At 47.2% G+C, this 23,189-nt stretch overlaps 1 protein-coding gene across 5 annotated transcripts in view; it reads left to right on the top strand.

The window, feature by feature from the left end:
• Positions 1-21,208, top strand: part of GABRA3 (gamma-aminobutyric acid type A receptor subunit alpha3) — a 63,879-nt gene extending 42,671 nt beyond the window's left edge. For all 5 annotated transcript variants that reach the window (XM_061356748.1, XM_061356749.1, XM_061356750.1 and 2 more), the window contains 5 exons: positions 5,025-5,107; positions 8,819-8,962; positions 10,568-10,720; positions 12,967-13,178; positions 20,712-21,208. In XM_061356748.1, coding sequence (XP_061212732.1) covers positions 5,025-5,107; positions 8,819-8,962; positions 10,568-10,720; positions 12,967-13,178; positions 20,712-21,041 — 922 coding nt within the window. In that variant the 3' untranslated portion in view covers positions 21,042-21,208. The remainder of the gene's footprint in view (positions 1-5,024; positions 5,108-8,818; positions 8,963-10,567; positions 10,721-12,966; positions 13,179-20,711) is intronic.
• The last annotated feature ends 1,981 nt before the right edge of the window (positions 21,209-23,189 follow it).

The following is a 23,189-nucleotide window of genomic DNA, read 5'->3' as shown; positions in this document are numbered from 1 at the left end:
TTATTTTCTCTGCCTCTATCTTCAAGCTGATCCTACTAATAACAGGCTTCACTATGGATTCTGTGTGCTGAGATGCTGCACTTTCACCTCTGTTTTTGGAGGACCAGGCAGAATTTCATCTCTTCATAGTTGAGCTGGCTGTGAATCTACATAGCATCAGCAAGTTTTACAGCCTACATTGATAAACAGTGTTCTGCTTTTGTGCAGCAGTTCTCAAATATGAGCTAATCTTGCCAGTGCCCTGGGGAGTTAAGTCTCCACACATCAGTGATCTCACGTTACTGAGGCAGATGGGGTAAATGAAGGGAGAAGTCCAACTTGACCTTAGGACTCGGTTCTGCTCCCGGCTCTCTGACCTGCATGTGGATGACTAACACTCCCCCGTTTGTGTCTTTGTCTGACTGTAAAGTATTATAGGAGCTACTGGCATAAAACGGCAAAAAAAAGGACTCAATTTCAGGGCTTTCACATCATTCCACTTCTTTATTCAGCAAACAGCCATTAGCTTCAACAAGCTTTGTGTGACTGAGAAAGAATTGCATTTACTTCTCTGCTTTGGACTGGGCAGGTGCCAGGATGGCAGCAGCATCACAAGGCTCTTGGGAATGAGCTTCTTGAAGAAAATGGAGTCATGGATTTTTTAGATAAATGCAACTCATCCTTCAGTTTCACTGCCTCCCAGAGAAGGGGGGGATGAAGGAGAATCTGAGCTCCCTTTGCAGGTGCTCCTTAAATGTATTTCTAAGGCTTTGTAAGAAATGAAAAGCCCACTCAGACATACCCAAGGGTTGAGGACTGGATATGAGGCCTTTTGTCATGTATGGCACAGTACCAGGAGCTGTAGTGCATGGAGATCTGCTCCTTACCCAGCACAGGCTGCTGCTGTGCAGATGTGTGTGAAGATCGGAGCAGTATTGGACCTGCCTGATGTACGGAGATGTGGTTAGGGGTGGCCAGATGATCATCTGGAAAGCACTGCGCACTGCACAGGACAGTGTGTTGGGGTAAAGCAAGGTTCCTCTGTGTTTACAGTTCAACACATCCAGGATATCTGTCCTGGTACATCTGATATTTGCCCTTCTCTTTGCTGCTGACGTAAATGCTTGCCCAGGGTCACAAAGGGTCTTTTAATGGGGTGCAGAGAGGAAGATGCAAGGGCACAGACTGCATCATCAAGGACTGTGCCTCAGGCTGAGGCTCAGAGACCACATCCTACCTGGCTCTGCCACTCGTAGGCACTCATACCTCAATTCCACTGCTAAACGATGGGGATGACAGAATCACCCTTGCTTGTTAAGTGTTTTGAAACCTTCTCCCAGGAAAGGGCTGAGAGGAGACTCATGTTTTGTCCAAGTGGCACATTTGCCATTCTCCCCCACACCCAGGGACATCTCGTGTCCTTCCCAAAGGAAGGAGCAGGACCATGAAGCCGATCTCAGCCCAGCAGAGCTGACATCCGGAAAAGTGCAAACCCCAAGGAGGCACAGTCTGTACTGCTGACTAGGGAGTGAGTTTGGGCTGCGCCAGGTTTCCCCTGCACTGACTAGGCTGCCCAGGTGATGCTCTGCAGGCTCAGTCTAGACTGGTACATTGCCATGCAGTTTGACTCCTGAGACACATCCTTCTCCTTTACCTTGTACCAGCCAATATCCTTGAGGGATCAGTTCTGCTGATGTGCAATTAGAGGCATGTCTCTTCCTATTTATCCTGCTGTGAAAGCCAACTTTATAGATGAAGTTGCTCTGGTGAAACAGCAACTCTGACGTGTGCATCCAGCAGAATTACACCTGTGTGACAATATTTATAGCTCCCAGAGAGAGCCTCTTTATCACTGACCTGAGCTTCAAGGAGTCACACACCAGCTGTAGCTGAGCATCCAGAGATTTCCTTTAGTCACGGCAGGGACTGGTGCAACATCACGGTGCAAGGATCTGATCAGTGGCTCGGGCATTGGCAGCTGGGTAACAAGATGGCCTTTGTGACCGCAGCACAAAATTACATTGCTCTATTCCCATCCTTCTGACTGCTGTGGAATGAACAGGATTACTGATCCCTCTGCCTCTTCCGTGCTGCTCCAGCTGCCTTAGAAGGCATGGGCAACACGGCATTATCATCTAGCCCTGCCACTGCAGTCTTGTTTGTGGAGCTCAGACAAGACCCAAGTAGTTCACAAAAGCCCAGCTAGGGCATCAAATATCTGGTGTCATACCTGAGTACAACAAACTGGGAACTGTATGTGGGTTTACATAAGATACAGACAAAAACTCAGCTGCTGCAGCAATCTCTGGATGTACTCTCTAGCTCCAATTGTGTGGGGCACATAGATAATATTCTGGTTCTTCCTGGCCTTGAAGCATATGGAAATAGTGAAAGGCTAATGCTATGCTGATGAGATTCAACTCTGTGAATCCAGGCTTTTAAGAGCTCTCCTGCTCTTCACAGGCACGGTCAGAGTGGCATGTTGAGGATTGGTAGTTATTGTCAGAGCTGTTCCAAGACAATATGTGCTCAAGTTATGCGCTTGAAGGATGTTTTCTTTAACTGTCAGGCTGACACATTCAGCTGCATACCCAAAGGCTTTGCCTTGGGAACCTGTATTGCTAAAGACAACGTGAAGCCCTTAGCGGCAGTGCTTGAGCACTTGGAGAGGACGGTAGGTGAACCCCTGAGTGAGGCAGGAAGGAAAGCTGAGGCACCCAGAACACGTGCAGTCCTTCTAGGGCTGTTGAACCCCAGATATCAAGTGCTGTACCTACTGCAGCATGCTCAGGGCTTTGAGTTTCATAGGCTGCTTTTTGAAATCACAGTTTCACAGTGCATCTCCCAGCAAAGGCTTTGGGTTGTCGTTTCAGTCTTTAAGCCCAGGCAACTTGTGAGAGGTGTAAGCTGGAGCTTGCAGAGTTCTTCCACACGATGGAGGTACAACCATCATCCTCCTTTCTGCAAGAGCAGCAGCTGGGACATCCCAGCACTAGCTCCTCCGGGTAGAATGGACTGGCAGCTATTTGGCTGTATCCCACACCAGGTCTGACCCTAGACAACAGACCTAAGCAGACCAAAACTAAACTGCTAAACATGCATATGAATAGGCAAGATGAAATTTGCACAGGCTGCTTTTCCCTGTCTTACAGGTTCCAGAGTGGATCCAAAGGCAGGAATGCTCTGTGTTTCCAGACTTGCTTTTGTGCAGGCAGACTTTTGTAAGGAAGCTGTCCCAGGAGGGAGAAATCTTCAGAGATCACCTTATCTCGCTGAATTTCTGCCATCATGGGCTGAAATCTCCAGGGACTGGGGGATGATGCAAACTGAATTCAGTGCTTTCAGATCCAGCACAAGGATCTTAGAAGCAATTTGGCTTTCAAGCTCAAACCCCAGCAATTAAACCTAACCTAGATTCATACAACCTAAACCATAAACACTATCTGGCCTGACTGTGGCTGTTAATGAATCTCCTAGAGGAGAAGTCAGGACAAAACTCAAGCAATATCCCTGGCATAAACAAAGCCGGTTCTGCTGTGCAGGGTGCTGTCATGTTTCTGTACCACACAGACACCAAGGGATTATTACATTTGCGTCCTAGAAATTGGACTGAGACTCTCGCTCATCCTGCAGCACAACGCAGGTAACGACAGGGGCTCTAATGACACATCAAAGGCTTCGCTAAGCTCCTGGTAACCATGAGAACGAAGCTGAAGTGGTTTGTTGTACCGTCAGCCCTGGGAGAGGTATGTTTAGCCTGATTCACGCTTCTTGCCATTGTGTTGAGCAGTTCAAAGGACTTCCTGTGACTTAAAAGAGAAAAACATGGTTTCTCTCCTGGATGTTCCACTTTTGGTGCCATTGTGCCAGCAGAGTGAAGAGAAAACACGAGGAGTTGGGGTTTGATTTCAAAAGAGTTCTACAGAAGTTATTGCTAGCGCCTGGGACACATGAGCCAAAGGAAATAACAGCTGGATCGTATGATTGCTGGCAGCTTGGCTATTTCACACATGTTCTTTTAGGCTTTATAATGACGTTTCAGGGCTCAGATGCCTGGACCTGAATGGGTCGTCTGAGCAATGAAACAAGTCTTTGTGGCTGTCTGGCCATAAAGCTCCCTTGCCCAGGGTAAGGAGTAAAGGTGAGAATTTCTGCAACAGGCTCTTTAGCCCGGTGCTGCAGGGACAGTGGCAATTGTCTAGAAAGCGAGGGACATTCCTCCTGGTTTGACATTTTGATGTTTCATTAGGCAAAGCGTATGGTGCTAGGAGTCCTGCAGCAGCAGCAGGAGGTAATGAGGAAGGCCAGAGGGATGGGGGGAACAGAAGGGGATGTGGGTGCTCTCCTGAGTGGTGATTGATTCCACAGCTCATTTAAATATCTGCTAATTAGAGCCAGCACACTCTGGCATGCACAGGGGCAAAGAAGAGAGGTTTCAGGCAAGGGGAAGACCTGGGAGGGTAATGCCTGTATTGCTTCCCCCTTTGGCTGGCAAGCCAGCTCCCTTCATGCGTTACCTGTGAACATGATGACTTCTGGCTGTCTGAAGTTGCAGGGACTTCATGGGTCTGACTGACTTTGTTCCACTAGCAGTAGCACTGTGACTTCCTTGATTGAATAACCTGCCTGCCCTCGGCAACCTCCAGACCACTAGGAAAAGCAGGCCATGTTCCCTGAAAACCCTTTCCCTCTGCTTTTCAGCATGGTCCGTGAGACGTCCCCTGGCCCCAGGCATTAATGTTCTCTTTGTGCATAAACAAAGAGAAGACATGGGCTTTGGCAGATACTCTGATTGCGCTGAGTGGATAAAGATGAACTCAGCCAGTAGGGTTGGGTTTATACACTGGGAAAGATTGCCAGATCTGTGTGCCTGCTGGTCCCTCCAAAGGTGATGGCCTTCTGCCTGGAGACCCACAGATGAGTGAACGCACTGAGGCCTTTGTCACCTTTGATGGACTCATGTCAAAGACACCACAGCAGAAGGGGGCAGGTGGGATCCTCCACAGGAGTGTGTATCTGATCATACCCTGTGTTTTGTCTTGTAGGCTGACGATTCATGCAGAGTGCCCCATGCACCTGGAGGACTTCCCAATGGATGTGCATGCTTGCCCGCTGAAATTTGGGAGCTGTAAGTACCCTGATCAACCTCTGCAAGGAGGTGGGTACAGAGCTAAAGAACAGTCTTTTGGATGGCTGATGCTTTCGTGTATTTTGGTGGCAGTGTTATTAATTATTGCTAATGATAATGTGACAGGAATTTGTTTCTGGTATTTCCTACATGCAATTCCTGCCATTGTCAGAAATGGGCAGCAGCAAATATGTGGTCAGTTCAGGCTCACAGGATGGGTTGGATACCTCTGGTTTTGCAGTAAGTTTATTAAGGAAGTGGGAAAAGCAGCTTCCCATTGCCTCTGCCTTGGGTGGGTAGTGCTGCCTCTCCTGCACTGCCAGCCTCAGCAGGACTGGAAAATTCACTGGAAAACTCAGAGATGTTTTCCCTTCATCACAAGGCGATCCTGGGAGACCAGATTTGGGAAGATAGCAGAGTCTGTTGCTATGTGTCCTGTCCAGCTTCCCTGCATCACAACTGCCCATCTGGAGAGAGCCTGAAATCTCTGGTTGCTCTGGCTCCATGCTCCAACGGAGCTTACAAACCCCTGGCTCCCTTTCTGCCTGTCAAGCAGGCTGGTCTCAAGTAAAAGGCTTGGAAACTCTGGGAATCTCAGTCCCAACCCCCAAGGGTCCTGTTTTGCAGAAGGTTTGGAGGCTGCTGGTGAGTTGAAAGCAGTCCCAGCCTTGCAGGCTTGCAGCTGCTCCTCTGCTTGGGCTTCCTGTACCCTGCTTGGAAACAGGTTCCTTTTTCTCTCCCGTATGCAAGTTAAATTTCTCTTGGTTTTGTTCCTAAAGTGAGTGGGAACCAAATTCCAAGCCTTGGTTCACAATAATGTAGAAATAAACTTCCCAGTCCCATTTTGCCTGGAGTTTCCTCCAGGTCCAACGAACTGAGCACCACTCCCAGTCTATGTTAGATGGAAGACTCATCCATTTCTGACTAAAGAATTAGCCCCCAGCAGCAAGCTCCCTTTTGGACTCTAAGGAAACAGAGGAATTACAGCCTTTCTAAGCTGATACTTCCTTCCTGTAGCCATTTGGGAGTTAACTAAGGAGCAAGTTGAAAGGTTTGATTGACACCGGAAGAAATCATCTTTATCATGTACATCTGCCCCTCTGCCTTATGACAAAATGCATCCATGGAACTGGATTACTCAGAAGTACTAAAATAAAGTTATTTCTCAGGCAGCACCTAATTAAATGTAGAACTCATTGCCACAAGACATCACTAAGGCCAGTAAAATAGCAAGCCTTAGAGAAGAATGAATTATTAATGTTAATTGACCTTGTGAGGAAGGATATAAAGTCTCATACCTCAGGCCTGAATTCTGGGATTATTACAAGACTTGCAGGAAGGCAGATTACTCCACATTTAATTGCTTATAATGTTTCTTGGTGAGCAAAAGAGATTAATGTACATATTTCTGCTACATGCCTTGGGGTTCTTCTGAGTTCTTACTGATTTGGCCTCTGAATGATGGGAGTTTTGACACAAACAGCTCAGAGAGCTGCCCCTGATTAACATTAGCATGGCTCTTTCTGAAGTACCCATCCACAAACCATCTGAGCTCACCTCTCCTGTGTTGGAGTAGGATTAAACTAGTGTTTGCACCAAAAATCCATTGGCAGCTGGAAGCTGCTCATTTGTAGGAAGCTTAGAGTGAGTCAGATTTGCAAGTAGAAGGACAATGCCAGGGCCAGATGCATGCTGTTCAAAGGATAGACAAATTCTCCTCAGTGACCATCTTCCAGTGATCACCACAAGCTGAATGGCTCATCAGTTGTCTTCTGTCCCTGTGCCACCATGGTAACCACCCACAATGGGAAGGCAGAGAGCTGCAAGAGAAGTAAGGGCATCAGGCATTTCAGATGCAGTCCACATGCATCATTCCTTGGACACAGTGCAGTGAAGGCGATGGCTTTACCTATCACATGCTCCCTAGAAGATGGATGTATGCAGCAAAGAACAACTGTTTCTAAGCCAGCCATAGGACATTTGTACAGCAGCTGTCTGGGACCAGGCTAGAGGGAGGTGTTGCTGAAGTTACCAGCTCCACTAAATGTCAAAGAGCTGTCCTTGTTTTGATTGGACTGGATTGCACTGCAAGAAAGGCACTGAGCTGAACCAAAACAGCTTCATGGGATTAAATATGTTGCGAGCACCCATTCCATGCCTCCATGACTCCAGACACACTGCTCCAGCTGACCAGCTATGTAGACAACTGGGTTTTCAGAGATGACGGCAATGAAACCGTGGGCAGGTTTCCTTCATAGACTGAGTGGTGGTGGGTGAATCCTTCTGCTAGAGCAGAAGGTGGTGCCCACCAAGGAATAAGAGCATTGCCAGAGTTGTACAAAGCTAAGCCTGAAGGAGGATGGAGGTCTCCAGGAGCATGCTGAGAGCTGGAAGGAGGGGTTGGGAAAGCAGAATGTTGCACATTGGATGAGAGGAGCCAGCCTGCATCAGAAGCGCTTAGACAGTGGCTGGCGTGCTGAGAAACACTGGCTGATCATCAAAGCCACTCCCTTCACTTTGCACAGCACCTGCTTAGTATTTAACAGGTTTGCCAGAACCTTCAGTGCAGGGATAACAGTAGTTGTTTTAAAAAGATCAGAGAAATCTGGTCGTCTCAGGACACAATCTTCTACAAAGCAGATGAGACATTTCTGTAGTAGACCTGATCCATTGCTTGACCTGACCCCAGCCAAAGAATTCCTTAATGTCTAATAGGAGAAGCAGGTGGTAAAAATGAATTAAAACATTGGTTTAGTGAACTTTGTTCTTGCCAAAAAGCGACAGTGCAGAGTGGTTATGGACAGGAAGCTTGGGCATTATGGGGGCAAGGAGCTCCCTAGTAGAGCCTGGAGAGACTCAATTTCTGGATACCACAGGACTGGCAAAGTCAAGAGCATGCAGGCACTGTTGGGAGAGCTGTGAGGACAAGCAGGGGTTTGGTCACAAGAGCTTGCGAAGGTGATGGTGACGGTGTGAGTTAGAGAGGTGTTTGCATATGGGGAGTTGGGCAGGTGGGGTAGAGAGGAGAACTCGCAGGCTCCTGGAAGGATGCCCTGGCCCCAAGCCCAGTGCTACCCTAAGCAGCAGTTACACAGCACTCGCCTGCTGTCTCTTTTGTGATGTGTGGACAGGCTTTCTCAGCCCTGCCCTCCCTCGCTGCCTGGTGGCTTGGCCTGGAGGCTGGCAAACACAGGGTCATGCAGGGGAAAAGCATCTTGGTGGGAGGGCACGCCACCTCCAAAGCTGAGGGGCTTGTGGGGGGGTTGCTTCTGAGTGAGGGTAGAGATTTGTAACTTTTTAACCTAAAATTCAACCCCATTTGTGTTTAGCTTTTCTCACCAGCTGCTGCAGGATCCCTGGCACGGCAGGACTGTGGCTGTCCTGCTGCCCCAGCAGCCTGCTGGTCTGGATGCCTTCCTACCTTGCCTCTGCTTGGAGCCAGCCCTTGCAGAGTCAGCATGACAAGGGGACCGCGTGTCTTTCAGCAACCGTGCTCTGCCCCCTCTTCCAGCTCCCTTCCAAAAGCCCAAGCTCCCTTTTGCTCATTTGATTTAACAGTTGCTGAAGAGCCCTGGTTTCTGGCCATGTTTGGCTGTGCTCAGCCATGTGGCTCTGAGGAATGCACAGCAGAGGCTAATTTGGCTACAGGCTAATTCTGGTGTATTTTAGGTCAGCAGAAGCACAAACCTCATTCTTCATTCTCCTCCGTAGATGCCTACACAAAGACAGAGGTGATCTACACCTGGACACTGGGGAAGGATAAATCAGTGGAAGTAGCAAAGGGTGGATCTCGCCTGAACCAGTATGACCTGCTGGGCCATGTTGTTGGGACAGAGATGGTTCGATCCAGCACAGGTACTTGTGGGACCATAATGCAACGCATGGGCTGAGCACACCAGGACCCATGGGCTTTGAATGCCATGATTTGGCACTATTATAGAGGCAGTACCTGTGGGCAGTGAGCACCAAAGTATTTCTCAACCCATGTCTTCTGGGAGAATAGGGCTGGGGGACATCTGGAGCAGTAACTAAGAGGCAGTAAAGGGTTTAGCTTTTAGAAAGAGCCTTATTACCCATATCCTCTAGAAAATGGATTTAAAGCACCTAAGAATGGTGTGTTGTGTGGAAAACCTGCCCACCTTGCCCAGCTGGTTCTTGGTACTGCAGGTTCATGTGTCTTGAATCCTATTCCAGTCCCCCAGAAGAGCATTGCGGGCAGTGGAGGTGAAAGCAAAATAATATTCAGTGGGATTTTCACCACATCCACTCACACAAATATTATCATAGCTAATAAAAGATTATCCCAAAGTAATTTTTTCTCTGATTAATGACCAATATTAATCATCTTTCTCTCCCATCTGCTGCTCCTCCCTTCCCCTCTGAATCCAGGTACTGACAGCCTCTGTTACCTCATGTGTGTCTCTCATCTTTCTTCTTTTATTTTCTTTTATTTTCCCCTATGTATGCATCAGTAGTTCTTTCATTTGAGGATATTTCCTCTCTGGTGCATGTGATTTTAATAGTGTCTGTCTGTAACAACTCATAGCATCTCCCTTGGGGAAACGTGGGGAGTCCAGGGAACTAAATGTCATAATATCTGGCCGATCTCCCTGCTTAAATTGTAGTAAAACGTACAGACGAATAACCTGAAGTGGCAAGAAAGCTGCTAAAGTCTCCTGTGTGTAATGATTTAGCAAAACCACGCTCACAACAAAAAGGCACAATAATCCAGCGAAATATCCAGAGCTTTGAGTGGAGGAGTAGGGCACTGAAGGAAAACAAGGATGGCTGCTTCTTTGATTTACAGCCCCGACCTTTAATAACAGAGCTTCCCCTGATTTCTGAGATGGTTACAGTTGGGATAGGTGGAATATTTTCAGAATTGTCAGAGAAAACATAATCCTTTGCTCTGGAATTCTGCTGAAGCATTGTTAGGATCTCTCTAGGCTCAAGGGATCTTACCCACAACATAGCTCCCTGGGCTGGAGCAGAAAAGGAATGGGAACTGGGTTGGGAGAGGCGTCTTGTGCCAGGGATAAAACAGGGAAAGCCTCTTGCCATGTTTTTTATTGGCATTGATTTGCCTTTGTCCCATAACCATTTTGTAGTGAATTAAAGAAGTCTCCAGAGAAGTGTTTTGAAAGGATAAAGGCTGTGTAGTAGTCACTAAGGCTACACTGGGGCACACACCTGGCTGTGTATGCAGGATGTGCAGAGTCAGTGCCAACAGCATGCTGCAGCATCCATCCTTCCTTTGCACTGCTGTTAGGGTGGCCTGCAGTAACATAAAATACCAGGGCATGTCAACCAGGAGCAGGACACACACACTGACATCTCATCTAAGAACTTGCAAGCGTGTTCAAGATGGATCTTTAGTGGTTTAGAGATGGATTGGTGGCCAGCTGGCCCCATCCTGGAAAGCACCAGTGGCTCAGCATCTCTAACTGGCTGTCTCCGCAGGGGAGTATGTCGTCATGACCACACATTTCCACCTCAAGAGGAAGATCGGGTACTTTGTGATCCAGACCTACCTACCCTGCATTATGACGGTCATCCTGTCCCAGGTCTCCTTCTGGCTTAACAGGGAGTCTGTCCCTGCCCGAACAGTTTTTGGTGAGTCCAGGAGCATGGGGCACCCTCTCAGGTTGGAGAGAAAGGCACCACAAATGATGGCAAATACAGCGAGCAGCAGAGCTGGTCTTCTCCAGGCCTTGACCAGCATCAGTGAAACTGCTGCCATGCCCCAGAATAGTTCTCAGTGTCTTCCCAGTGTCCCTGCTTCCACTGAATCACTGCAAAAAATACTCTTGTCCATGTTTCTGCGACAAGCCAAGCCATAAATATTAACAGTAATCAAGGTATTGATCATGTAATTATATGCAATTGGCTGTGTCTGCTTATCTATATTGGCTTCTGAGTTGAGGAGAGGATAGATTCATGGGGAGGCATTTAAAGCTCTACTTCTAAAATTGCTAGCATGCCCCTGGTCAGAGCTCCATGTAACAAGTTCCTGGTCTGAGGCAGTAGAAATGCTTGGTAAATATATTGTTATTATTTCCTGCTGCTGGTTTCAGATCTTCTCTCTGAGGCAAGGTGTCAGGCTGGCATTGCTCATGCATTAATAGCTTTTACAAACATTTAATAACAGAATCGCTTCATGTTTTCCTGCCAAGACCTTTCTCTTAGGATCTACACACACATGTTCACAGACCAGCTGTGATGCTGTAGGTTCGTATTTCCTAGAAATAACAGTGCCCAGCAGATACCACTTAACAGAGAGTATATTGAAGGAAAATCACCAGGCAGAGAGGGGATACATGGTGCCACCTGCTTCTGGTTCTGAATAAGGAAGAAAGTGGTAGGGCTTCAAAGATCATGAAGCATTTTCTTTGTAGCAAGGGTCATGATAGAAGTACTCCCATGAACCCACAAGGCTACTGTCTCCCTTTCTGGACCCTCTCTACAAGACCTTGTTCCCTTGCTATGGACTGGAATGTGATCCAGAGAGGGTCACGGGTGGCTCTGCACCCTCCTGAACGAACTAGAAGGGAATTATTATGTTTTTTGTGTTTAATGGGGCTTGTGAAATGCAGGTCATGAACAAGCTCTATAATTTACAGTTGACCCCAGCTTCTCCTGTTAGCACCAGATTGCTTTCTGTTCCCTGGTGAGGCAAATCCTACAGCAATCCCCAGGGAGCTAGGCAGTTAGTATGACCAAGCTGTTATGCATGATGCAGAATGCAAAAGCTGCATTGAACAGTAATAACAGTGAAGAAGAGAGCGTACAACCCCTTAGCACCTACTTTTTGGTGTTTTCATCCAACAGAATGGAAAAGAGGGAAAGTCAGAGAGAAATCACATGGAAAATAGGACCAGCTCAGACATACAGAGAGTCGTTGATGGACTTTCCTCACTCATCTGTCTGTGAATCACTTGCAACTAAACCCCACAGACTGCACACCAGAGCCCGTGTCTGTCCATGCCCCCAGTGGGCTCTTACATCTGCATTAGTTTTGGAGTATCCTGCACTCCCAACACTGGGGGAGAGCTCTTCTCTGGGGGTACTTGATTCCCTCCTATGTTTGTCTGAGATTTGCAATTAGGCAGGTTTCCTCAAGCAGCCGCTCAGAGTGAGCAATGGCTGAAAAATTAAAACCTACCTTTGTGAAAAATGTCTTTGCTCCCAAATTGCCTTGCTTTCCTATTAAGAGAATAATGAGAACTCCAATTATTTATTCCTGGGTTTTTGCCTCTCGGAAAGTATTGTCAACAATGTTATTGAAACTCTTCAATTACCAGGAGTATGGCTTAAGGGAAGTGAAAATTAGTCAATATTTTTATAATGTTTTTAATGCATTTTTAATTGAAAAGCACATTATTGGGGAAAATGGATAGCAATGGTTGCTTGCTTTAATGAAAAAAGCTTTAAAAGGCATTTTGCAACAGATCATCTTTTAAAGATAAATCATTGTGACACTGATTCTGGCAGCTTGGGCTACTAATGGGGTCCTGGCTGTGCTGGCAGGACCCCTGATCCAGGTGTTCATCCATGCAGGTCAAGAGACACTCTTTCCACAGTGTTAAGAATACCACATTGGATGTGTGGCTAGTTTCTGGTCTTCCATGAGGTTCCCAACCATCTAGCTGTTATTGTATTATATATTATTCTCTGAATTGCGTCACAGACTTGTGCTGGGTAAGGCTCCCTAAATTACAAGGAGAATATGAGCCACATGTCTTGGGCTTTAGCTCCCAAATCTACATGATGGAAATGCCAGCTGTGTGGTTTGAGAAGAAACTGGGTGGGTACAAGTGTATGATCTCACACCATCTTTGCCTCCTGCTGTGTTTCCACAGGCGTCACCACCGTCCTCACCATGACCACACTAAGCATCAGCGCAAGAAACTCGTTACCTAAAGTGGCGTACGCGACGGCCATGGACTGGTTCATAGCCGTCTGTTATGCCTTTGTGTTTTCTGCGCTGATCGAATTTGCCACCGTCAACTACTTCACCAAGCGCAGCTGGGCTTGGGATGGCAAGAAGGTGCTGGAGGCCCAAGAGATGAAGGTCAGCCCTGTGGCCAAGGGGAGAAAGGGGTGGTGAAGAAACGCTGCATGAGAGAACTGCGCCGGGGCCAGGAGTGGGTAACATGCAGCACCAAAGCTATTCCGGAGGCTGGATGCTACTTACTGGGGTCCCCAGCTCAGGTCTCAACTGAAGCGGTTCTTGACGGAGGAGGTGCTTGGAGGACTGTTTGCTGTGCTTAGCTGGAGGAAATCATCCAGGCATGACTGCCCACTTTCCCCTTTGTCCTCTGCATGACTATTTGCCAGTGGAAACATGAATGTGTGCATGCATTGGTCTTGCTCTGCTGGTGGCCTTCTCCCTTCAACCCATAAATGCCCTGCTTCATGTTGCTAGCATGCCACATAAACTCAAATATGCCACTCCTCACCAATGGAGATGTTTCCACTCTGCTGTGTCCCCTGTAGCTGGTATCCCTGACTGTAGGTCTCTTCTGACATGGGCAAGCATGGTGCAGTGATGGGGAGGTCTAACGCTCCCGCTGTTGCCCACATCTGCTGCTTCGTAAGCTCGGGCAAAGAGGGTGAGTGGGAAGCAAGCAATCAGAAACAGCAACTGGCAGTAAATTAGTGCCTGGCATCACCCACGTTTTCCCTTCTTGCTTGGGATCAGCCTTTTTGGCAGCTTCCTTCCTGACAGCCACCGCTACCCCTGCTCGTGCACCCTCCTTCCTAAGTGATTTAGTCCCGGCTGCACAGAGAAATCGCTTACTGTAGCATGCTGTTCCTTGTTTATATTTATTGAATCAATTTGAAAATCAGCTTTGCCCTTGTTCCTGGTTCTGGAGCCTTTATATTTTTCTCCTTTGCATTTTAATGTGTTGTTAAAAGTTGTGGTGGGGCTGTATGCAAACACCTGGCAGAATTGCAGTAACTTTTGAGAAGACAACAACCAACCCGTCATCTCTCTGGTATGGAGGTCTAAGCAGGAAAACAGAGGCCTTACAGAGAACCACAGCCATCACAGGGTGCTGAATGTCTCTCTTGTGCTTCCTGGACTCTCTCTATCTGTTTGCTTTTTCAGCCGTTGTTTGAGAAACAGACTCATGGCAAAAGGCTCCAGAGGAGGCCAGTTGATGGTCTTCCACTTCCACTGGGAACAATAACACTAATCTGGCCTCTAGAGATGAGAAAAGCCTTTCCCAGGTCACTGGCATGAGTGAAGGATCAGAACAGGTCTTCAAAGCAACCGTGTTACTTTCAGGGATTGGCAAATCAGCAAAAAGTCAGGATTCACACAGCTTTGAGCAATTATGTGAACTGGGCACAGCTGGAAAAGCGGCAAAGGCTCAAAAGCTTCAGTTTGTCACAGAAGCAGTGTGCTCCTTAATTTATTCAATGACCCAGCACTGCAAGGCTAATAGTGCTGAAGCAATAGGATAAGAGCATGCAGAATGCTTGCTCACATGGTAATCAAACAAGAAAACAAAGCAGGACCAGAAATGTTTCAGAGGGGATGTTCCCTGTGAGGTTGCTGCAATTGGTGTCAAGCTGGAGAATCAGGAAGGACTCTGAATTCATGGATGCTTTTTCAAGCTAACCCTGATCTTTACCTTAGAAAGCTAACCCACTCCCAATCTCCACAGCTCAGAGAGCTCCTTGAAGAGTGGTGGGATTTCAGGGAGCTTGGGAATATGATGTGTCACCATATTTGCTTTTCATCTTTATTCAATTGAATATTTCCAAGCAATGAAATTGCTATGCAATGAAGATGCCTATTGGCTCAGTTTCAGCCTTTAATTAGCTCTTCTTGAAGCGATTGACAAGCCAGGTGGTTGAAACCACAAAAGAAAGAGGAGGCAGAAGAATAACTATTGGCATTTTAAAGTGTTTGTACAAGAAGTAAAACTACGTGACAAGCCCAGGCTGAGCCCTGGTCTCTGGAAAGCCTTCCTTGCAGACAAAAAGAATGTTCTTCATTGACGTGATGGCAAGGATCCTCACTCCAGGTTTGATTGTTTCCTTACATGAGCATGGAAAAAAAGTAAATCAATAAGCATCAGCCCTTCCCTCAGCTCAAATGTAGGCACCAGCAATGCTTCCCATCCCTTTGGAGAGAAATCACTACCCTGCAAAAGCTGAGGGTTTCTACAGGTACCCCTAGTGTGTTCACTCTCTCTGATTGGTTCCATTCTTTCCTTCTCCCCTTCAGCCAACCCACTGATTTAGGTGGAATGGAGCATTTTTTCAGGTAGAATCTAACATGATGGGCTCATCTTGATCAGTTACTGATCTCTGCATCATAAATGATCACGATGATGTTCTGGCTATAGCTACAGCTGGGTTCTGGTTCTGGGAGCTACTGAAAGGCAGGCAGATGTCACCATAAATGTCACAAAAAACTCCCACTAGCTCACACTCTGATGAGATTTTACTGACGTTTCTTGGACCCAAAGATTTTCCAAGCCTTTCCTGTCAGCCATCAGCAATCACTAATTGTGGATGAAGGATTTCCTCTCTCTTCGTGCAGCAGAATGCTGCAACAAACCTGGAGGAGCAGATCAAACCGGGAGAGAGGTTTCTGGATCCAATGTGGAAAACCTGTTAGTAAAGATGGTATTTTTAAAAACATCATCAGGAGGAAAGGGGGAGATGGCATTAGCTGGGGAAGAGTGAGAGGCCAAAGGCTTTGAAAGGCATTTCAGTAGCCAGCAAAGCTCCCTATCTCTAATATCCTCAAAATAGCCTGTTACAAAGATCCACATCAGGACAGAAGGGCTGTGTCTGAACAGAGTGAGATCAATCCCACCGATCCCAACCATACGGAGCCAACAAGGTCACTTTCTAAGTGGCTGTGAGAGTGAGAATCCAGAGAGCCAACTATTAGCATTGTGACTTCAACACTGGGAAGGGAAACTCATGAAGTCTCCAAGGATGACATTTACCAGGAAATTCCCTGCAAAGAAAAATGTCTGTTCCTCAGGATGGAAGATGCTTTGGATCTTTGGAAGATGCTTACTTAAATCCGCCTGCAATGCCATGTCTATGCATAAAATCTGCTTTAGCTCTGTATCTGTGTTTGTATGACATTTCCCTAAATCCTGGGTGGCAAAAAGCAACAAAAGCAATCAGGTAGCTGCAGTCAGACACATGAAAACATTAGATGGAGGAATAGTCCTGGATCTTTATCCTTTTCATCCTTAAGACAACAATCCTGTAGTGCGTGGCAAGAAGGTTAGGTCCAGGCTATTCATGTACTTTTCATATGTCTTTTCGCTAAGAGAAAGTCACCACAAAGCATCCTTCAAATGCTTCTGTAGATATTATCATTGTGACCTTCTTCTTGTATTTTGGAAGTGACAGACATGTTCATCATTTGCACTAGGTGCCTTCTCCACTGACTAAAGCCTAACTTTTTGTCCAACCCACCCTCAGCAATTCCAAAGTTTGCCCTTGATTCAGGGGATAATTCTTCTTTCTTTGTTTCTTTCCTGTTGTGGCATCTTTGATTCAATCCCCTTTGACAACAGAGAGGAACTAGAACCAGCCTTGACAGGCCACCATTTTCAACCAGTTTGAAGTCTTACAGACTCATGTGGTGGTTCAGGCTCATCTCTTTTTTTTCCTGCCTCACTGTAGTAAATATGCTTTGGCTGGCACTTTCCCTTTCTGACCATGCTCTGCAGCCCATATATTCTTTCTCCTACTGCAACTGCAAGCACCTGTAGCCCTCCACGGCACTGTAAGTGATTTATGTTCTCAGCATCTTCACTGGAGTCCATGTATCAACAACGTTTCACCTTCTTTCTCTCAACACTATTTGTGTGACATGTTGGGCTGATTACTGACTCCGTCCAACCTCTGAGTCTTTGTATGGTGATCCGGGGAGCATAAGATCATTGGGCTCAGTCCCACATAACCTGAATGGAGAGGTGGGAGGGATGAGTGATGCCAAAGGTTACACCAGCAGCTGACAGCAACCTGGCATTGATACAGCCTGTTTGTTAATGCAAGATTGCATTGTTCAGAGCCTTTGGCTCTGCTCAGGGTACAGGCATCACAGTGTAAAACACTTTGCTGCTGTTCTCTGATAGGATCAAGTCTCTGGCACACTGCAGAGGGGAACTTTGGCTGGCATGAGGAAGGAGTGACATGTTTTCTGGAACAGCAACTGCAGTTGCTGGGCGTTGAATTATAGGATTCAAGTATGTCAGAAACTAGAGCTGTTTGGAGGTCATTAAAGTGACTTTTCTCTAGAATGGTAAGTGGTAGATACCTTGCATTTCTCAAGTACTGCACATATTACTGATGGTGACCTTCAGAGTGGCCTGTCAGAGGAACAGTGCTTCCATCCCAAATTTCTTGTCAAGGAGCAGTGCAGAGAAGTAATTCTCCAGCAGATCATAGGCAGAACCTGTAGTTCCCCTAATTTAGAGGTTCAGTTATTAGCTCCTCAATAGCGAGGCTTGAAGGCAAGAATATTTAACAAAAACGTCATTTGTGGGAGAACTTGTCAGACTGCAAGATCCAGGGAACATATTGATCTCTAGACCAGCTTTTGCCTCAGGAGAGCAGTGCAGGGACAGCTTTGTGCAGCAATTCAATTTCCCTGTGCCCAAACTGGGCAATAAACACAGGCATTGTTTTGCAACATCGATGTTTTAAATAGGACGAGTCTTCAAAGCAAATGTGGGGTTTCCTCCTGTTCCTCCACTCTTCCCTTCAGTTTCAATAAGACGTGGTGCTCCTCACAGATGAAGGTGCAGGGGGAAGGCTGGGGGCTACTTCGCAACTGACAGCAATAAGCACGTTTTGCTCTGGTTGTCAAAATCTTGCCTGAAACACTTACTTGTAAAGCACAGTATACTTCAGGCTGAACCCATTTCTCCTGATGTCTCAGGGGCAGAGCACATCCAGAGCACACACACGTGCCTTGGTGTTTTGGTTGGTGCTCTGGTTGTTTCCCAAAGTCTTCCCAGGCTCCCAGCTCTGACCAGGGCAGAATACTCCATAGGCAGGTGGAGAAAAGGCCCTGGCTGTAGGCTCCCAAGCCTCTGCACTACCTGAACAGCCTGATCTGAGGTCCAGAGAAGCCCAGGTTGATGCTTGAAGGCTCTGGATCACACTAATAGGAGCAGCAGCTTGCTATCACAACCCACAGCATTCATATTCATCTGAATTTATTCTGTTTCAGCCTGCTGTTTCCTAATGCCTCTGATCAGGCAAGACAGATCCACTTTCCACGCTCTGGGGCAGAAAAGCTAGCCAGGTTGAAAATGCCATGTCACTTGTAGTAATCGTATTCCTGTAACAAGTAACGTGGCTGATTAATACTAAAATAATCACAGAGCACTTCAGATTGCATTCTAGAACAACAATCTTTTTCATTTCATTACTGATTATCAATTGCTTTATTACCTCCCGTAGCTGTGTTAATAAGTAATCATACTTAAGCATATTTAAATATTTTATGAGGTGAAACCTCTTTAGCCCTTTATTTGCTTCTTGTCAGCTCTTTAGCAGGAAAAGTTCACCTGCTGTGCAGGGGGTACAAGTTAACGTGTCTCTAATGATTGCAGAAATCAGTCACTTAGTTAATCATCAAAGATCATAACACCCTCTCCCATAAAAGACCATGAATATGGTCTGATCAGTGGCTTAGTCTGGTCTGCAATCTGAAGATATTTAGACCTCCTTCTACCAGCAAGTTAATTTCTGTAATTGCTGGCATTATTACAAGGCTGCAGGCCTGGTTATGATATTGAAGAGGGGCTTAATGATTGCACAGAACTCTGCTTTTAGTGTCCCTCTGAAAATCACTGTAGAAAATTCATTTCCTAAGGTAACTAGAAATATCCATGGTGATTGTGGGCACATTAAAAATGGAAGTACCGAATGAAAGCTAGAGCCCTTGGAGTATCTCTGCAGAGCAGGCTGGGCAGATCTGTCCCAGTAGCTACCCAGTGATGTTGCCTGCTACCCAAACCAGACTTGGGTGGGGAGATGGACAGGTCCTGCTGGCTGCAGACTCTTCCATTCTCCTGATGATCACTTTGTATACGGTCCCCTCACATGTACATGCAAGACCATGCCAAGTACCCCTGGGAAGTGCCTGCATGAGTCTTACCTTGTGTCTCAGCTGCTTTTGAATTAAAAATGAGATCCAAAGTCACACCTTGTTCTGAGCTCAGATATTTGATTCCCACCATGAGTCATTACTGTGTCTCATAATGGCTCTTGGTGTAATTACAGTGGACACCTGTATGGAGTACCTGAGTGCTAGGATGAGTAGAGTGTCTGGTGGCTGCTTATTAACAGATTTCATTCAATAAGCTTCTCCTGATGGACCTGGGTTGCTTTATATGATACGATATGAAACCACCTATCGTGATTGCCTAGCTTCATCTTCCTGATTGCTTATCTTCGTTAACATCTGAACTGTCTTCAGCATCTTCCATCATCCTTCAGTACATCATGTCTGACACAAAAGTGACATTTGCTATGCAAGCTGTCCTTCAGCATGGACAGCATGGCTGTCCCTGGAGCCTTGTGGGAGGTGTGCACTTATCTCCTTTGATTTACAGCAACCCCTAGGTACAAAGACAAGATGAAAGGCTTCCCTCTGCCCGATAGTACCATGTTGAGCAATCCTGAAATCCAGGGCTAGTGCAAGTGCCTTCCATCTGTTCTGTATCTTCCTTGGGTAGGTCATGAGGTGCTCTAAAGAGTCCCAGAGGCGTTTTGAACATCATGATATTGAATTGTGAAGTATTCCTGTGAGGTATTCAGGGCGCTGAGGCAGTGTATTATATGGCCTTGTAATATGGTGCAAAATATTGCAATGCTATCACCCAAATTCTTAAAGCCACTGGATTTCTACAACAAAACCCCCAAGAACTATAATCTTCTGTGAAGTCTCCTCCTCTCACCTGGCCCAGGCAGCAGGCCAGCAAAGCAGAAAATCAAGCTCTTCCCTCACGATGGCCAGACAGAGCACTGTTCTTTGCTAAAGACTACATTCCTGCATTGTCTCTCCATGGCTGAACCTTGCATGCAGCAGAAAACATTGCCCAACTGGGAGAGAAAGCAAAGAGTCTGTATAGTTTGAGCCTGCAGTCACTTGCACTGACCTGGCAATACACGAAATGGACCTGGTAGCACTCTGTCAGTCAAGGAGTGACCTGTCTGGCGCAGCTGCTACTCAAATGCAGCTGCACACACCTTTTTATACCACTGCAAGGAGACAACAAACCCAGTTATGTGGCTTCAGTTATTTGGCTTGCAGCAGGACATAGCTGCCAGCCCAGGACCTCTTTGATATATGCTGGGCTTACATGGAGTAGCTGGTCCACTGTAGTCCAGCACATCTGTATGCTACAGCAGCCCTCAAGTGGCAGATGTCATGAGTTCTGGCCATCTCACCACATCTTCCCTCCCCTCCACAATGCCGTCTTCTTGGTCTCTTGCTCCTCGCACCTCATCTGGACAAGCAGGTAAATTCAGAGGACAAAATGTTGTCCATGCAGTTCTACAGTTACTTCATCTCTATTATGTTTTTTTCTTCCACCTACCCTAGAAAAAAGAGCCAGTGGCACTAGCGAAGAAAACCAACAACACCTACAACATTGTTGGCACCACATACGCCCTCAACATTGCCAAGGACCCTGGCCTGCCCACCATCTCCAAGAGTGCTGGTGCCACTGCTACTGCCACCAACATACCCCCCAAGATGCCCCGCACAGAGGAGAAGCTCCCAGAGAGTAAGAAGACATACAACAGCGTCAGCAAGGTAGACAAGATGTCCCGCATCGTCTTTCCAGTCCTCTTTGCCATATTCAACTTAGTCTACTGGGCCACGTACGTAAACCGGGAGTCAGCTATCAAGGGAATGATCCCCAAACAATAAAGCTGGTCACACAAACCTTCCATCAGTGAGCACCATCCAGGCAGGAATTCTCCAGGGCTTTCTTCTTTCCTGTTTAGCTTAATTATTATTGTTTATTTGACATTATTATTATTATTCCTCTTAGATTGTTCTTTTATAATGTAAACAAAACTGTGATTTTAATTTCACCCCCTCTTATGCTTTAATTTCCTTTTACTTTGTCTCTAATGATGAAAGGAAAAAAAAAAAGGATCATAACAAGTTGTGCCTCTAACACCGTGAGTCTGATGTCCCCCATCTGCCCGAGTCACCGTGTGCTTCCTTCTCCCTGCCTCCATCTCCTGCCATTCCCACAGTCTGCATGCCACTACTGTTCCACACTCCACTCTGCTGGGGGCTGCTGCCATGGTCCACTCCCTTCTTTCTCTTCTGTGATGGACTGCCCTAGCATGACAGATGCTCATGGTGGCCTGGGCTCAGGGATGCGGAGGCCTCCAGCATCAGTCACATCTTCAGTGCCTGGTGCTTTGTGTTCAGTGGTATTCCCTGGGCTGTGGATGAAGGTGAGCAGTGCATCAGGGGCCAGCTTGTAACCCAACGCTGGTGGTGAACCCACCACTGCTGTGGTCTGTGGAACCATTGCAGGGGTGGAACAGGGTGGCCACATCTTCCTCTGGCTTCTTTCTCTGTGTTCACCCAACCCAGCTGCTGGTTTCCTCCATGTCTCTCCCCGGACAAAAGCAGGTGAGAAATGTCTTGTCTGTCTGCCACCGTGCACTCTTGGGGCAATTCATGTTAGAAAGTGGGATGGCTCCTACCAGAGAAATAGTTTTTCTCAGGGTCAGTCAGGAAGTCAAGACAGGAGCCTTGGAGGAGATAGTGGCTGTAAGGCTACAGGACTGGAAGCTACAGGCTACTATTCAGCATCAGGACTGGAAGCCATAGAGTTCATGTTCAGATAGGTTCAGATTGCTTTCTCTTAGTCCCCTCCTCTTACCCTTCCTGACATCTCCTCTCTCTCACAGCACCTTCTTCCAGCTCCCCATTCATCTTTGTTTGGCTACTCAGCAGCCCCCAGTAATATGTCACTGCTCACGGGCTGATGTAGTCAGAGAAGCCCCTACCTCTCAGGTAAGGCACACTGACAAGGAGGAGCACAGCCTGGGCAAGTCCAGCTCGTGCAGTGCATTAGAGCAGCAGTGATGCTGGTTCCTGTGGGACACGCCAGAGGCCACTCTGACAGCTATGGGGGTGAGCCAGGGGATGGCCATTTCCCAAGCACCACTCTGCCCCTGTTGAGCCTTGCTGAGCATCCTCAGCACCAAGGGAGAACAGCAGACGGGCTTTTTGAAACATTAGGGTGCTACTGCTGTCCCAGAGAGCCATGTGAGCCAGGTGCCATCTCACAAAGCCATTGAGGTAGCAACCAATCCTTAACTATTGCAAGGAAAGCCCTCCAGTGCCTTGGAGAGAGGCTTTTTCTCCTTTCCCAGCCACCATAGTCAAGGACCCGAAACAATGGTTGTCCCCTTCTCAGCTGGAGCACAGGATGGTGGTATCCAAGCCATTTGTCTTCCCTCCCTGGCGCCTGGATCCATGGACACGCTGTCCTGCCACAAGAAAGGACATCTTGTGCCTGGTAAGTTCTCTTTCCCAGCCCATGGAGAGCACTGATCCTGCCAGCAGCACGGCTTCCAGGATGGGATACATCCCATTTTTTCTGAACCTCCCTCTTACACTCTGGCTGAGCTACCCCAGCATGTTCTGGGTGCAGGCAGCCAGGCCAAAGTGATGCCTTCATCACCCTAAAGGTGATGTCTTCAGCATTGCTTTGAGCTGCTGTGCCAAGCTTAGTTTCCCCCTGCCATGCAGGAGCAGGGTTGAGCACAAGGCATAGGATTTGCCCCACCTGGAATATCCATGGGGACAACAGGACAGAGTGGGGAAGGCCAGGGCACTTTATCCTGCAATATGGGTGGCATTGGTGCATGTCCTGCCTGTCCCTTACCAAACTTGCTGGCTCAACAGCAGTGCAGTCACTCCCCCTGCCTACAGCTGCAATAGGAGCAGAGCTTGAAGACATTTGTCTCAGCCCCCAGTGTGTTCTGTCCATAAGCACATCCACACCAGCAGGCAGCATTAGGCATGCCCCTCAAGCTGATGCTAAAG

This window comes from Neopsephotus bourkii, unplaced genomic scaffold (genome assembly GCF_033783945.1).
Source record: "Neopsephotus bourkii isolate Nb327-2 ecotype Australia unplaced genomic scaffold, CSIRO-AGI_Nbou_v1 NB_867, whole genome shotgun sequence".
Taxonomy (NCBI): Eukaryota; Metazoa; Chordata; class Aves; order Psittaciformes; family Psittacidae; genus Neopsephotus; species Neopsephotus bourkii.
This window is presented reverse-complemented; position numbering and strand designations above follow the sequence as displayed.